A 17,613-nucleotide genomic window follows, 5' to 3' on the forward strand; every position below is an offset into this window, starting at 1 on the left:
TACCAGCATTTATTACTTTATCTTTTGATCAAACTGTTCTAACTGGAATAAGATGGTGATTTTGATTTGCAGTTCCCTGATGACTAGTGACATTGTACATTTTTCCATATACTTGTAGGTTGCTGTAAATCCTATTTTGAGAATATCGGTACAGGTTATTTGCCCATTTTATAATCAGATAATTTTTTGTTATTTAGATCCTTGAGTTTCTTCTTCATTATGGATATTCATAAGTATTCATTCTCAAAAACAAAGTTCTCTAAGGTGCACTTCTGTGTTTTTCAGTCATTTTAGAAGAGTCATCTTGGGGGCTTCCAGCTCTCTCATTCCCTCTGTTCAGTCAGTTGGGTCTGTGACCTAGACTCTAGATCTTATTACTTTAGGGCCTCTTAGTGGCTCCAGTCTTGAAGAGGTTTTACCTATAGGTTCTGCATTAACATCCCAAGAGGAACTTTCCTAAACCACAAACTTCATTGTATCATTCCCTAGCCCCACAACTTATTGAATCCTTAAAGCACACATAGAGAAATGCAGGCAGCAGAGTGTAGCTTAATGCAGTGCATGTAGAGGGATGCTGGCATCGCAGAGTGCAGCTTAACCCAGTGCACCTCAACACAAGACCCAGGATGAGGGACTTTCTGCAAGGACTTTGGAGGGGTCCATTCACTTCTTCCACCTTGTGAGGACACTTCAAAAAGGAGCCATCTTTTTCCTAATGTTTGGATGTTGAACTCAGTCATACTGGTATATTTAAAGGGATACAATGCTCCCTTTCAACTCTTAGACATATGGTAAATAGCAGGCCTCCAGCCTTCCCTTTCATTATCAATTTTTTGACGAGGGCACCAACATAGAAGCAGAAAGTGAGTCTGAATCAAGTTACTGAGTCTGCTGGTCCTCAATTTTACTCTCCCCAGCCTTGAAAACAGTGTGAAAATTTTCAAATACCCAAGACAAGGTCTTGTTACAATAGCTAAAAAGCACTGAAATCTCTAGGAATGTCTTGCTTTTCTCCCTACAATTTGAAGCACAGCTTTGCGGGCTACAGACTCCTCAGTTTGTGCTTTTTTTTTTTTTTTTTTTGCCTTCTGCACTGTACCACATCAGCCCTCTGCCTTGTGGTCCTCCAGGGATTCCAATGAGCAATTTGCTCATGAACATAGGGGAAATGATGGAAGATACCTCCCTCTCAGCTCTACAGATATGAACAACGCACCTGAGCTGTCACGGGCAACAGAACATTTTGTGGTAGTGTCATGATGCCAGGAAAGTGGTCCCATCATGTTGAGACCTATCACTCAGATGTTAAATTGAAAGGAAAGGCTATTTGGGGTGTAGACTTTAGGAGGCAATTGGAACATTCTACATGTGCTAATTTTGCAAAAAATAAATATCAATTTCTATCACTAACTTAAGCAAAGATCTTTTGGGGGTACTTTCTCTTTAATCAAATGGACAGATACTTCTGGAAACTGCCATGGAGTATCACCAACTGTGATTGGTCTATTTCTTGCTCTGACGTTGGAAGGTGCATTGTGATGTCATTCCAACTGCCTGTTTGAATCCCTGGCTGGGCAGAGGACTTTGTCTGTTTTTTCCAGGAAGCAGTTGAATGCTGGCCAGCGAGACTTGGACAAAGCTATAAGTTTTTCCATATTTTGTTGTTTTTGCTGTTTTATTGTTCTGTCCATTTTGTCCTCTCCCTTCCCCACAATCTTTTACTTCTTATCTGTGCATTTTTATTTTATTTAAATATCTCCTCATTTCTCTTTTGATTTTTCTTGTCATTTCTTCTCTTTATTTTCCATTTTCATTTTCTAATTCTTTAATTCTTGTGTATCTCACCTTCTTTTTCTCATGTGTAATCACTTTCTTTACATAGGAGGTTTAGTATTGTAAGTTTAGCTATAAGAGTTGGTGTTTTCTTTCTGTTACAGTTCTCCGTGTTTCTGTTTTGTCACTTTTGATTATTTTGTGTGAATCACTGATTAGTATAGTGTAATTCATTATAGTGTTTGTTCAAAATATTAGCATAGTGAATAGAATTAATCTTAATAATTAGTGTACTTCATATACTGTTGTTTTTGTTATGCCCAGATAAGTAGATCCCCCAATAAACTATCAACAACCTCATCACACTGAAATCCAAAAGCAAGATTTCTATTAAAAAGGTACAAGCCACGACAGGGACCTCATCCAACCAACCGGCGCAGCAGAGGAAGGAGGAAAGGCCCAGGTCTTTGGGGACGCTTTTAAAGGGGAGATACATCATCAAGGGCTTAAGGTGCGGGGCCTTTTGTGATTGGGCAGGGTGGGGGGTGTGTGTCTCTGTTTGGCTTGGGTTCAGGAAGTTACCTCAGTTGGTAATCTCTACTGAGCTGGCCTTGGTCTGCTGAGCTAGCTGTCCTTGGTAAACTTGGATATCTCCAGAATGCCTGAATGCCTGCTTTTACAAGGACTGCTATGGGAAATGGAGGCTGCTTTTGATTGTTTCAAAATAGAGTCACTTTGGCTCTTCAGATCTGTCTGTTCTTTTTAGTGCTGTTTATTTTGTTCTTTTTGTTTGTTTGTTTTTTGTTTTGTTTTGTTTTGTTTTTCCTCTTATCTTCCCCACAAATTTTTGCTTTTCATCTGTGTGTATTTTATTTAAAAATCGCATTTCTTTTTTGATTTCTCTTGTTGTGTTCATAATATCACATAGTGAATTAGAATTGGTCTTATTGATTAGTACAGTGAAGTTCATATGCAGTTTTTTTGTCTATTTGTTCTTTAAGAGCTTTATTTTTATTTTTAGTTTTCTTCCCCTAACTCAATTTTTTTATCTCTGTGTATTTAATTTAAATATCTTTTCTTTTTCTCTTTTTCTTGTTATAATAGTAAGATGAGTACATTGAATAGAATTAGTATGTAGTATAGTAAATGTAGTGTTACCTGTTAGTTGACTTATTCATTTGTTTCTTTCATTTTATTTATTTATTTATTATGTTTATTTCATTCATTTGTTTTTGTTTTGTCACTTTTATTTTGTTTGAAATAATGATTAGTATAGTGTAATTCACATATAGTGTTTGTTCAAAATATTAGCATAGTGAATAGAATTAATCTTAATAATTAGTGTACTTCATATTGTTTTGTCTGTTCTTTTTAGTGCTGTTTATTTTGTTGGTTTTTTTTTTGTTTTTCTTCTTTTCTCCCCCACAAGTTTTTGCTTTTTATCTGTGTGTATTTTATTTAAAAATCTCATTTCTTTTTGATTTCTCTTGTCATTTCTTCTATTTATTTTCTTTTTTCATTTTCTAATAGTTTAATTCTTGTGTATCTCACCTTTTTCATTTTTTTCTCATCTGTAATTGCTTTACACAGGAGGATTAGTATTGTAAGTTTGTTATAAGAGTTGGTGTTTTACTTTCTGGTATGGTTTTCCATTTTTTTGTTTTGTTGCTTGATTATTTTGTTTTAATTATGATTAGTAGAGTGTAATTCATATGTACTGTTTGTTCAAAATATTAGCATAGTGAACAGAATTAATCTAAATAATTAGTGTAGTTATATACTGCGGTTTTGTCTGTTCTTTTCAGTGCTGTTTATTTTGTTCTTTTTTTTCCCTCTTTTCTCACCCTCAAATTTTTGCTTTTTTATCTGTGTGTATTTTATTTAAAAATCTCATTTCTTTTTTGATTTCTCTTGCTGTATTCAAATATCACATAGTGAATTAGAATTGGTCTTATTGATTAGTACAGTGAAGTTCATATGCAGTTTTTTTGTCTATTTGTTAAGAGCTTTATTTTTTATTTTTTATTCTTAGTTTTTCCCCCAACTCAATTTTTTTCTTTTTATCTCTGTGTATTTAATTTAAATATCTTTTCTTTTTCTCTTTTTCTTGTTATATTAGTAACTTGAGTATAGTGAATAGAATTAGTCTGTAGTATAGTAAATGTAGTGTTACCTGTTAGTAGTATTAACATATTGACTTATTCATTTGTTTCTTTCTCATTGGGTTGCCAGGTCACCGTAGGTGCTGTAGGAGACTAGCTAGTGTTACTCCCAGTACACTAGATATCAAGATATCCCCACAATGAGTGGTGACAGATCCTCCCACACAGAGGAGGAGGTGTTCCAGGGATATGAAGTCCTCAGAACCCTTGGCAAGGGCAGCTTTGGCAAGGTGAAGCTGGCCCGCCATGTGGAGAGTGGGACCATGTTGGCTGTGAAGATCATTGCCAGAGGGCACGGGGATTCCTCTGAGTTCCCACAAGCAAGGGTAGAAGCAGAGATTATGAGTTCTCTGCATCACCCTCACATTGTACAGCTAATGCAGGTAGACTACACGGCAGAGAGAGCCTACCTGTTCATGGAATATATTAGCGTGGGGGACCTTGGAAAGTTAGTGGCAGTGCGCGGCCACCTTGAGGAAGGAGAAGCATGCTACTATTTCAGTCAGACCCTGGAAGCAGTGGAGTACTGCCATAAGCAGCATGTTGTCCACAGAGATATAAAATTAGAAAATCTCCTTGTGGACAGAAACATGTGTATTAAACTAATTGACTTTGGCTTAAGCCAAAAATTGGCTGAAGGCCAACAACTCAATTCATTGTGTGGCAGCCTCGAATACTGTGCCCCGGAAGAATTCTTAGGGAAGGAATTCGATGGCTACAAGGCCGACGTGTGGAGCCTGGGCGTGCTCCTATACACCATGGTGAAAGGGTGGCTGCCCTTTGAAGGGAACAGCTTTGCATACTTGAAGGCAGCCATCCTGGCTGGCTCTTACCTAATCCCCTCCTCTATAAGCAGGGAACTGGAGCAGCTGCTGGACTGGCTGATGACCTGTGACCCTGCTGAGAGGCCCACAGTGGCAGATGCTATGGGCCACAAGTGGCTCAGCATGGAGCAGAAAGGGCCCAAACTGAGTGAAGACACAGCCAAACAGACTCAGAGTTCAACCGAGGACGAGGACCTCAGTGAAAGTGTGGAGAGCCTGAGCTCTCAGGAGGGCCTCCGAGAACAGGACGGCCCCCTGTGGGGAAAAGCCCAGCTACAGGCTCACCTCAGAGGAGGAGGAAGCGAAATTTACATGGGGCTCCCAGGTCCTTCGCATGTTACTGAAGGTCCGAAATACCTCTCAGGCCTCCTCTTCCAGCTGGGCTGTGAGGAGGAGGATGGCTGCTTGTCCCCTGCTCTGAGCTGGGGGAAATCCCAGGAGGGCTTCCGTGGAGCAGCGAGACCTGAGCTCACTGAAGTGGAGCTTCTAGCATCTCCCCAGGATGCTGAGGCCCAAAGCTACCTGGTGGAGCTGGGCTTTCAGCTGAGCCATAAAGCAGCCCCCCTGACACCCGGTCTCCAAGCCAGCGCCACGTCCCCAGTGCTGCCTGAAGGTGACCCATCATCAGGGCTAAATGCCTGCCATGGAGCCCGCAGGATGGACGGTTCCCCACCTGGCATGATGATGATCCACACTCCTCGCCCAGTCCTCAGGTATAACAGCTCCGTGTCCTCTGCGTCCACTCTCAACACCAGCAGCAGTGAGGCCGGCAGGTCAGATGGTCCCCACCCTGTCATAAGGAGGAGGACCTACATTCTTGGGCCAGTTCTCAGCCACAACAGCTCCTTGTCCTCCATAGCCACTATCAGCATCACCAGCAGTGAGGCTGAGAGGACAGATGGCCCCCAACCTGGGATAAGGAGGGAGACCTACATTCCCTGGCCAGGCCTCAGGTACAACAGCCCCGTGTCCTCCATATCCACTCTCAGCTCCAGCAGCAGTGAGGACCACATAGCAGACAGGAGCTGTTCCCAGGGAGTGACAGAGAATGAGAGCCTCCCAGAAAACCAACAGGACGAGGAGGCAGGGACCTCCCCTGCTAAAGCTGCCGAGAGCAAGGGCCGCCGGGGGTCTGCAGGAGGATGGTGAACTGCCTTCTGTGGGTGTGTTGTATCCTGCCAGACCCAGAGGAAGACCTCTGAATTCAGAGGAGAAAGGTGGCCCCATAGCTTCATTCACTGGAAATGCTCAAGAGGAAATTATGATCCCTGCCTGGGAGGAGGGATTGTGGGGAGGCAGTAATAAATAACAGGCAGGGAGTGAAGGCAATGGGTCTCGTAGGAGGAACTAGGATCAGGCGTCAGACCAGACCACACCACCAGGTCCTGTGTCTCATGTGCAAGCAGCTGATCAGGTGAGCATAACCTCACTTCAGTGTCAGGTCAGTGGCATTTCTCGGTTGTCACATGGTTCAAGTAGTCAGCAGAATAGCATTTTTATTGGTTAGCATCCATGACCATTTGCTAGGCACCAGAAAAACAGACACCTGACATTGAAACGCTGTAGTGAATGTATCCATTTATAAGGACTTACTATAGAAGCTCCTTTAGAAGAGGCATAACATACTGGGGCAAGTGCCAGCCTCAGGGGCTTTCTCTATCTGGATTCTGAGGACAGCCACACTGTGTGCATTCAGCAGAACTTACAGAACTGCATGCATAAACATCTCCTTGATTCCATAAAAAGTAGAAAAAAGGAACAAAGAGACCAGGCCCTGGGACTTCCAAGAGCTATACAAACCTTGCCTTCCTGTCTATGAGGTGTGTGGTACTGCGCAAGTACCTCATATTCTGAGCCCTGGTCACCACTAAAAAGTTGGGGAGGAGGCTCTGAAAAGTCCTTGTGACACAGTGAGGTCTGGAGTTTCTGGGATGACAAATCCAGCCATGTGCTTGCTCAGGGAAACCCAGGTACGTGTGGCAGATAAGCCTTCCTTCTAGCATGAATGTACTGGACTCTCAGGTTATACTCAAATAGTCTCCCATCCTGTTTTGGGATGTGTGCAGGGGCCACTGGCTGCTTGGGGGATGACTGGCAGCTGCTGGCCCCAGTGGCCCACTTCGGTATGTGATATCTGGGGTCACTATCAAGTCCAGCCTAGTATTGGCAGCTATAGTCAAATTGAGTAACTTTGGTCTGCATTGATAGATATTGGAGTGGGGGGATTCTTTTACCTTTTAAATTATGCTAATAATACAAAACACAAATGTTACTATTTTAACCCTTTTTAAGTATACAGTAGTGACATGAAGAGCATTCACAGGGTTGTGTGCACATCACCACCACTCCTCTCCTCCACATGAAACACTCCCCACCCCCCTCCCCAGCCCGGCACCCCCAGGTCTACTCCTGTCTTAATGAATGGGACAACTCTGTCTCAAGTATTATGCAGTATTTGCTCTTTGAGAGCCAGAGAGACAGGCAGAGCTTCCATCAGCTGGTTCACTCCTTGCAGGCCTGTAATGGCAAGTACTGGACTGGGCTGAAGCCAGGAGCTGGGAACTCAATTCAGGCCTCTCATGTGCATGAAATGAACCCAATCACATGAGCCATCAGCTGCTTCCTCCCTGTCTGCAACAGCAGAAAGTTGGAGTCAGGAGCCAGAGCTGAGAGTGAAACCCAGTAACTCTGACATGGTACACAGGCATCTTAACTGCCTGCCCTTGGTGTTTGTCTTTCTGTGGCTGGCTTGTATTATCCAGTCCTCAGGATTCATGCCTGCAGTAGCAAGTGTCAGAATATCCTTCCTTTGGAAGGCTGAATAATACTCCGTGGTTCAGTTGGACCACATTGTTTTCCCACACTCATTTTCTTTTGATGGCCCCATGGGTTGTTTGCATATAGGGGTAATGTGAATAATGCTACTGTGAACATGGGTACAAATTACTCCTTGAGACCCTGTCTTCAATTCTTCTATTATGTATGTACTTATGTATTTGAAAGACACAGTGACTGAAAGAGAGCTCTGCCTCACTCCCCAGATGGCCACTACAGTGAAGGCAGGCCAGGATAAAGCCAGGAGCCCTGCACTCCATCTAGGTCTCCCACACAGTTGACAGAGGCCCAAGAACTGGAGCCATAATCTGTTGCCTTCCCATGAGTATTAGCAGGAAGCTGAATTGAAAGCAAATTAACCAAGACTGGAACCAGACACTCCAGTATGGGATGTGGACTTCCCAAGTGGCAGTTTCATTGGCTGCACAACACCCACCCCCGTTTCCAATTCTTGGAGTCATATACCTAGATAAATATACACCTAGATGTATATATACCTAGATGGCTACTTGACAATTCAATGTTTAAAAATTTGGGTGGCAGTTCTATTTTGTGGTGTAGCAGGTTAAGCCACCACTCGGAACACCCACACTCCATATTGGAGTCAGTTCATATTCCAGCTGCTCTACTTCCAATCCAGCTCCCCGCTAATGCATCTGGGAAAGACATGAAGGTTGGCTCAAGTACTTGGGCCCCTGCCACCTACATGGGAAACCCAGAAGAAGTTCCTGCCTCTGGTCTGGCCCAGATTGTCTGTTCTGGTCATTTGGGAGGTGAAGCAGTAGATGGAGGAGTCTCTCTCTGTCTCTCTCCTCCCACTCCCTGCCACAGACTTTGCCTTTCAAATCAATAAATTTTTTTGGTTATAAGGAAATAGCTTTATATTTATTTTAATTTAAAAAGATATTTATTAATTTGAAAGGCAAATTTACAGAGGCAGAAGCAGAGAGTGAAAGACAGAGAGAGTGAGAGAGAGAGGGAGGTATCTGCATCTTCTGCTTCACTCCCCAAATGCTCACAACAGCCATGGCTGGGCCAGGCTGAAGCCCAGAACCTGGATCTCCACCCTGGTCTCCTACGGGGGTGGAAAGAACTCAAGTATTTGAGCCATCACCTGCTGCCTGCCAAGGTGCACATGAGCAGAAAGATGGAATGGGGACCTTAACTTAGTCTAGAGTCCAGGAAAAGCAAACTCTTCAGCTGGAGACCAGGACAGAGGGAGGTGCTGCCTCTCCTATTCCCCTCCCCCAGCTGTTTATGCTGCTGGCCACTCCCCACCTATGCCCATGCATGTGTGTTCTTTCACCTTTTTAATAAACTTCATCATTCTGGACAGTGTATATGTGCCTGTACTTGGAATGTCTCCCTAAGCAGAAGGCACAGACCTGGAATACACATTCAGCCACCCCACTTACTTCACTTCTTATGGGTGAGCCATCCAGGTGTCTGAGAAAGCCCAGCAGTGAACCAAAAAAGCAACAGTGGTAAGTGGAATTCAATTTGTTTCTGTCTCAGCTGTGCTGAGCTTTTACCTCCTTGTGAAAATTCAAAAGTGTCTCCCTCAGTCTCACTGCTCTTGATCTCAGGCAGATCTGTTAAGATGCAGTTGTGGGGACCTTGTTCCTAAGTTTCAGCTATAGGGGAGGAAAGGCGACAATGAGATGTCTTCGTAAGGAAGATCTGGACAGAGGAATGGGAAGAGAGTTGGACAGTTTGTGGCCTTGTGCCCAAAATCTTTGTTTCTAGATTGTAGTGTGTTTTTTAAATTCATTCTTGCTGCTGAAAAACCTGGAACTTGGAATTTAGTTTCTACTGGATGCAATACACCTGGCTAAAAAGTTCTGTCTTGAGATTTTGAATTGTGGTATTTTCCTTATTAAGATGGGCAGGTGGGCCAAGCACTCACCTTTTGCTAGCAAACTTCTCTTCATCTGACTGGAGTGGTCCTCAAAACAGGTGTGCAGTGTATATGTGCCACACCCCCTGTCAGCAGGTGGTACTTCCTAACATGGCAGGAGTTCCTCAACAGGAGCCGAGGGAGGGACTTTGCCCGACCATGGAAGCCTCAAGTGTGACTTCAGCTTTTCAGTGGATGATGGAAATGGACCCCACCTGACCATGGTGGACCCCATAGCTAGTGCAAACCATGTACCTAGTCAGCAGCACTACCATTTATCTTAGCTTTATGCTGGTTTCTGCTGCCCTGGAATACACACCCAGGTATGGGTTTCAATGCTACCTGAGGTCACAAGCTCTAGATATGCTGGTCCTAGCCCCAGAGAATGTTCAGGACACAGAAGCTTCAGGGCTTACAACCTCTAGCAGCTGGTCTTCAGGCATAGGCTGTGTTATTTTTACAACCCAGGAGCTTTTCCTCCTGGTGTGAGGAGCAGTGCCCCACTAGAGATCATTTCTTGCAGAGATGACATCCCATAAGCTCATGTTGGATGCTGGGAAAATGCCCCAATTATATGTGCATTTGCTCCCAAGTTGTTGGCACCTTTGGAAAAGCACCAGCACTCTTCAACTGGCCAGATTATGTAAGGCATGTTCATTAAGACATTTTAATAGGGGCATTGGGTAATGAAGATGCCCTTACATATAGATCAACCCACAAGGAGCCCTGGAGGCAGGTTGCTTAAAGCCGAGGACCTCAAATTGGGGTATAAAACCTTTGTAATGTATCCAATACAATTAATACAAGGGATCTGAATCACATATATAAGCATAACAGGGTTTGTGGAGAGCCATATCACTTTTGTCTTGTCAGGTTCTACCAAAACTTCAGCTGTATATGACTCCTCATTCGTCCCTGTGGACTGACTCCTAAGGGTACAGTTTAAAAAACCCTAGAAAATCGAGATACAGAGTGGTTTACTGACAGCAGTAGTTGCACAAAGTATGGAGTTTAAAAGGCAGGTTATGCCATGGTGGGTCTTACTCAGGTGATAAAATCTCAGACATTGCCAACTAGCACTTGATCGCAAAAGGCCAAACTTACTGCTTTAACTAGAACCTTGCAATGGGGAAGAGTTAATGAGTTATTATGTCCAGACTCCAGTTTGTTTTCCTGGAGTTCCATGCACATGGAGCAATTTGGAAAGGAAGAGCCCTCCCGACTTCAAAGAGCTCTCCCATTAAATAAGGAGAAGAGATGTTAGCTCTCCTTCAGGAGCACTGGAGTCTTTAGAAAGTGGTTGTCATTCACTGCAGGGGACACAAGAAGACAGATAGCCATGCTATTCAGGGAAATGTGCTAGCAGATAAGGCAGCAAAAGTCGCTGCTGCAGGGCAGGTTCTAGAAATAGCTTTTCTACCTGAGCTTTTTGGTCACTAAGTATCCTCACTACACAAACCCTGTCATAGAATGTTCTCCTCAACCAGGCAACATGAAGGATGCCAGTGGAGGTGGGTGTTCAGTCATAAGCCCATGCGCTGAATGGGGAGTTATTAATATATGACTCTCACTATTTGGAAGAGAATGTTTAATGCCAGGAGTTCCTTGGGTATTTGGAGGGTAAAGGCTGCATACTGTCATAAAGAAAGTACCTCAGCATGTGGTGACTGCTTTAGGTTTTTCTTATCTCCATACCCCTTGGAGACCTTAGTCATCAAAGTCAAAAAGCTAATCATATTCTTAAGAAAGTCCTGGCGAAGCTTTGCCAAGAGACCTCAGAAAGATGGCTTAAATTCTTACCTATTGCCCTCAGGATGAAAGTGGCACCTAAGGCTGCTTTAAAACTGCCTGTCTAAAATGCTATGTAAAAAGGTCTTCTTCACCTCTGATACCCTCTTTCACTCAGGGATACAGATCAGGTAAGAGTTTATTATTAATCTTTTTCCTATACAAGAGGCTAATGGACTGTGGTAATAAAATTCTCACAGTGCCAGGTCCCAAAATCATGAACAGCCTATCCCCAGGAGACCAAGTCTTAAGAGACATTTGGAGCAAAGACTCTTCCTCTGATCAATTGCAGCCTAGATGAAAGGGATCCTACCAGGTGCTACTCAGCACTCCTACTGAAGTCAAATTCAGGGCATCCCAAGCTGGGTACATTTGTCAAGGATCTCAGTTCTACCTCTTTAGTCTTCACAGGGGCACACAGAGAACAAGTCTGCTCATTCTTGTGAATGCATCCAAGATCTCGAATACATCTTCAAGGGGCAAAAGGGTAAGTAAAACCTTTGCTTTTATCATATTGAACCTGCTACACTTAGTGGCACACATATTTTGCCTATCTTTTATTCTCTCAGGAGGCTGCTGTTGTGAGGAAAACTCCATAGTTCTTGTAGTATGATAGTAGGAGATCCTGCTAGGCCATAGAAAACCATTTAAAAATCTGTTTATTGTGTGGGCCAAACTAGAGCCTACACTTCAGGCCAGATTTTACAGCAATTGCTTGAGGCTGTGGGTGCTCTAAGACAGTCATGGACAAGTAGCTGGCCATAAAATGCATACTGGCAAAACCAGGAGCGTGTGCAGTGATTAATGGAATCTGCGGCATCTACTCTAACAGTTGTATATTCACTGAAAAGGATATTACCAGTCTTTATGGCTATGCTAGATGGTTTTATAATCTCAGCAAAGACAATCTATCAATGCCCATGTTTTGGGAAACAGTGGAATATACTCCTCCTATCCTGAAGGGGATTCAACTTGCAATTTATCTTTTTTCCAATTATGCTCATCCTGATTGACAAACTTTTCTGTTTCAGAATTCGACAGCTTCTCAAAATGATGATGACCATGCAAGGGCAACAGCGATTGGCCGTGACAATGAAAATTCCCCAGCTCATGAGATGGATTGATTAGATGAGCTAAGAAGAGGTTTCCGAACCCTGGATAGGTAGGGACAACGCCCCTGGCCAGCAGGAAGTAGCTACAGAAGACGGATCATCATCCTTCAGCACCCCCTTAAGATTAAGGGTTGGAAATCTCTGCGGGGGGATGAGATGGGATAAGGCAGGTAGCTAGCTTAGGGCCACAGAGCTGGAAGTCCCAAGTCACAAGCGCTCGCCCCCATGTAATTCTATCCTACTTGTCCAATAAACTGCCCCTTACTGGGGCGTGTTTCCTTCTGGGTGGGGCACGTGCCATGTGAATTTCCACCACACTTCTACCTCAAAAGCAGCCCGCACTGGAAGAAGTGTGTCCTGCTCTTGGGAGATGGATGCTGAGGTGCTCTCTCTGCACTTTTCCTCTTACCTCCATTTTCCCTGGCCCACTCCCCACCCATGCTCACGTTTCCTTTATCACCCCTTAAATAAATGTTATCATTTTGTGTACTGTACATGTTTCTGTGCTTCAAATGCTTCTCTAGGTAGAAGGCAAAGACCTGGAATAAGATTAGACCCCACTTCAGGGTTAAGGTTCTGTTTGCAACAGAAGGATCCCATATCAGAGGGCCAGTTCAAGTCCTGGCTACTCCACTTTCTATGCAGTTCCCTATTTAAGCACACCCTGGGAAGGTAGCAGGTGATGGCCAAAGAGCTTGGGCCTCTACCACGTGGGAAAGACAGATGGAATTCTGGGATCTTAGCTTCATCTTGGCCAAGCTTCAGCCATTGTGTCCATGTGGGGAGTGAACCAGTGAATGGAAAATGTGTTTGTGTGTGTGTGTGTGTGAGAGAGAGAGAGAGAGAGAAAGAGAGAGAGAGAGAGAAACTCTGCCTTTCATATAAATAACAAATATTTTTAAAAAACAAGTTGTACCAGGAGGTGGGGATCAACAGTTGCTATCTCAGAGCCTGCCTACACAATTCAGGCCATGAATGAACCTAGAATGTTCTGTGTGGCACCTGAAACATGTAAACCATACAAGCAGAAACAAACTCTATGAACAAGGTGCCTCCAATAGGTTTTCTACTTAATTTAATTGGAATATGGAGGCTCAGTGGTGAAGAGAGTTGACAGTAAGATGCTGCTACCAGTAAAGCAACATTGAGAACCTGGGCCCATCTCACTCTAAACACAGGCTTTTTCCTTTACACTTCCCTTCTCTGATTCTCATTAGAGTGGTGTAAGATACACACTTGGGGGTGGGCATTTGGCTTAGAGGTCCTTGGGACTGCACATCCTATATCAGAGTCCTTGGTTTGAAGCCTGGTTCTGCCTCCAACCCTAGGTTCCTGCTAGTGCACACCCCGGCAAGTAGCAGTTGATGGCTCAACAATGTGGGAAACCCAGATGGAGTTCCAGGCTCCTGGGTGTTGCCTGCCATGGCCTGGCTCTTACAGGCATTGGAGATTGAGCCAGCAGTTGGAAGATATCTATGTCTCTATTTCTTATAATAATGATAATAAATGAATAACATAATAAAAAGCCTAAACCCTGACACTGAGCAGGTGTTGGCAAAAGTTCATTCCTAGAATTTCAGCATTTACCACAGATACAGGCAATGACACCTAGGATTACACTGTCATCTCTTCTAAAATGAGCATGGAGGCATCTGGGAAATGTCCCAGCTCAGTTAGTGGAGGAAATGAGCACCCAGTTGAGCCTGGAAAAGCCAGCTGGGTGGTTAAAGTGAAGGCAAAGCCAGGATGTTGGAGCTGCTTCCTCCACTTCTATCACTTGTCATGTCACACAGGGTGTGATCACACTGGCCCTGCCAACTCCACAGGCCATTTAGGTTTACCTGTGGGGCAGGTGTTTAATTGGAGTTTAAGAAGGCCATGTCCCACTCTGGAGTGCTCGAGTAAAGTCCTGCAACTGGCTCTTGACTCCAGCTTCCTGCCAATACATAGCCTGGGAACCAACAGTGATGGCTCAAGTGATTGGATCCTTGAACAGAGTTGTTGGTTCCTGGCTTTGGCCTGGCCAAGCCCTGGTCGTGGTGGGTATTTGGAGAATGAACCATCAGATGGGAGCTTGCTGGCTCTCTGCTGTTCAAATAAATGTCTACATGCAAAATTTAAGTGAAAAATAATTTTGCCCATAACATTGCTAGTAGGCACTTGCTTTAACCCAGGGATACAGTAAGAAGCAAGATGTGTTTAATTAGGGGCTTCTGTTGTGAAGCAGCAGGTTAAAGCACCACCTGTGATGCCAGCATCCCATGTCAGAGCGCTGGTTCAGGTTCTGATGCTCCGTGTCTCATCCAGCTGTTGTGTCTGGGAGAGCAGTGGAGTATGGCCTGAGTGCTTGGCTCCCTACCATCCACATGGGAAACCCCAGTGGAGTTCCTGGCTCCAGGCCTAGTTCAGCCCTGTTTTAGCCATCTGAGGAGTGAACCAACAAATGGAAGATCTCTCTCAATCTTTCTGTCTCTCTTTCTCTCTCCCTCCCTATCTCCTTCTTTCTCCCTCTCTCTCCATTTTAAATAAATAATTTTTTTAAAGAAAGATTCAGTGCTCCAACCATCATCCCCAGACATGCATGTTGATTGCTAAGCATTCACCACCAACAACAGCTAGTGGAGCTGTGTGATTTGGGAAGCTTGCGGCGCTGCAAAATAAAAGTCATCACCCCCATTTTACAGAGAGGGAAAAAAGACAGTCTGACACTTGTCATAGGTGAAATTGGTATAGAGAAGGCCCTACTTCCAAGTTTAGCCTGATAGGGCTGCCAGATTTAGCCAAGAAAAAAACAGAAGTACCTGAAACAATAACACCCAAATGCCCAGTTCCATTTGTAGATAAACTTCGAATGACATGACCCCTTAGTGTATCATATCCTAAATGTTCCATGGAATGAAATATATTTGTTTTTTTTCCATTCATCTGACATGTGAATTGATCTGGATTGATCAGAAATGCAAATGCATCTAAATATTGCATAGAATATTGAATAAACTCACAAATTATGCATTGGGCAACTGTTGAGAAAATTCATCTTGGAGTCCTGTATTTTTCCTTTAAAAGATATTTTAAAGATCCTTATATTTATTTGAAAAGCAGAGTGACAGCACAGGAGGGAGAGACAGAGATATGTTCCATCCACGGATAGACTCCTGAAATCCTTGCAACAGATGGGGCAGGGCCAGGCTAGAGCAGTGAGCCAGGGCCTCATTCCAGCTCTCCCATGTGGGGGGCAGGAACCCAATTACTTGAGCCCTTGGCGTTGCCTCCCAGGGTCTGCAGTAGCAGGAAGCTGGAGTCAGGAGCAGAGCCAGGCATCAAACACAGGCACTCTGATGTGTAACAGAGGCAGGGGAACTCCACTTTTTGAATAAGTTATCCTTTCTTTTTTGAATTCCCTGTGGTACTGAGTAAAAAAATTCAGTTGAGCATATTTGTGTGGCCTATTTGGGTTCTCTGTTCTATTTGTCTATGTCTGTCCTTTCCCCAGTGTCACAAATTCTTGATTACTGCATCTACATAGTGAGACTTGACATTGACTGCAGTGAATCTTCCCACTTTGTTCTTCCCACTCTCCCAAGACTGTCTTAACTCTCGATATGAATTTTAGAATAAGTTCACCTAGACCTACAAAAATCTTGCTGGGATAGTGATGGAATTGTATTAGAGTTATTTACTATTTTGGGGAAACCAGTGCCTTTATTACATTTATCCTGTAATCCATGGGCACAGTACGGTTTCCAGTTCTTTAGATGTACTTTGCCTTTTTTAAATCAGTATTTTGTTATTTATAGTGTACAATATTATACATATTTTGTTAATACTATACATAAGCATTTGATTTTCTCAAATTAGTTGAAAGTGGCATAGTTAATTTCAGGTTCTACATTTCCATTGTTAGTATTCAGAAAGAGAATCAAATTTTTCATGTTTTGTAGCTGGAAAACTTGCTAGAGAGAGAGAGAGAAAGAGAGAGAGAGAGAGAGAGAGAGAGAGACTCAGGCAGCATGGCCCTTTGCAGTAACCAGGAGAGGCCAGGCCCACACAGCTGGGACAACCTGTCCCCAAATCATCATGACATGAAGAGAGCAAGTCCCACTCACCTGGACCTGAATCCATCCACGTGTCCTGAACTTGCTTGCTACCTAGAAAACAAACTCCAGCTCAGCCGGTCACTTGACACACGAGTGGCCTCTAACTGCTGTAGAATATGGAAGGAGCAGTGCTTGGCAATGATGACATCATGGAGCACAGTCACAATGGCACCCTCCTAGATCAGCAGGTCTCAGGATCAGGGTTCCCAACCCCCTGAGGAATAAGAATCCCCTAGCAGGGGGCCTGTGGTCTCTTCTGGGATCAAGAGAAAAGGACAGATGTGTGGGAGGTATGTCATGGGCTCAGATGTCCCGGTGCCTTCTGTCACCCACTGGACAAGGTCCCAGATCCATGCCACTCTCCATCCTCCTTTTCCTCCTCTACAATTATATTTTGTATTGACTTTTGAGCATTTGCATTTTGGATTAATATGAGTGCAATGGGTGCCCTCACAATTGGTATACAACTACCTGAGGTCTCCCTACTTTCCCCACCCTTGCAAATGACCAGAACTGGGGAATCCATGTGGCACAAACTCCTGCCACAAGACAGGCTTACTCCAGCACTGCTGATCCAGGCTGTGCCTCCTGCCCTCCTCTGGCCTTTCCTTGCTGCTGCTGTTGCTTTTGGGTGTCAAAGAGTCCAGGGACTAGGGTGAGTGGTGAGGCAGGCTGCCTGCCTCCTGCCTGGGACCGTGAGCCAGCAGGGACCAGACTGCAGAAGAAACAAGAACTCTGTTCTGGACAAAGGCAAGAGTGAAGTATTGAGTCACTGTGACTTCACCACCAGCCCCTGACACTGGTGCTGACCACACAGAGGCTGATGGTGTCAATAAGCATGTGGGGCAGGAGCACCCACAATCTCCAGGGCTCCCAGATGAGGGACATCTATGTCTGGGGGACACCTTCACGTCAGCACCATTAGGCCCCTTCCAGCTCCTCAGCTGGGCATGGTTGCCTCTGGTCCTGCAGGGACAGTGAATGCCTTGCAGGATTTGTGGAGCCTCCTGGGTCTTGCTGTGGCCAAGCTTGTCACTACTCTCCCTGTCCTGGGGGGCCTGAGCTGTAATATCCCACTGGGGACAAGTGTGAGCCTGTGTGTGTGTGTGTGTGTTCACAAGCCCA

The 17,613-nt window shown here is 44.3% G+C and overlaps 1 protein-coding gene and 1 long non-coding RNA gene across 2 annotated transcripts; one reads left to right on the forward strand and one right to left on the reverse strand.

The window, feature by feature from the left end:
* Positions 1 to 22: 22 nt before the first annotated feature.
* Positions 23 to 14,681, forward strand: LOC127485609 (serine/threonine-protein kinase MARK2-like). Its single transcript, XM_051828828.2, has 3 exons — positions 23 to 2,284; positions 4,006 to 11,766; positions 12,311 to 14,681. The coding sequence occupies exon 2, from the start codon at positions 4,076 to 4,078 to the stop codon at positions 5,906 to 5,908; it is 1,833 nt and encodes a 610-aa protein (XP_051684788.2). The 5' UTR covers positions 23 to 2,284; positions 4,006 to 4,075; the 3' UTR covers positions 5,909 to 11,766; positions 12,311 to 14,681.
* Positions 2,545 to 17,041, reverse strand: LOC138847077 (uncharacterized). The gene is made up of 2 exons (XR_011384683.1): positions 16,498 to 17,041; positions 2,545 to 5,549 (listed from the first exon to the last, which is right to left on the reverse strand). It is a non-coding gene; the product is annotated as an uncharacterized lncRNA (long non-coding RNA).
* Positions 17,042 to 17,613: the final 572 nt, after the last annotated feature.

This window comes from Oryctolagus cuniculus, chromosome 19, assembly GCF_964237555.1.
Source record: "Oryctolagus cuniculus chromosome 19, mOryCun1.1, whole genome shotgun sequence".
In the NCBI taxonomy this organism is placed as follows: Eukaryota; Metazoa; Chordata; class Mammalia; order Lagomorpha; family Leporidae; genus Oryctolagus; species Oryctolagus cuniculus.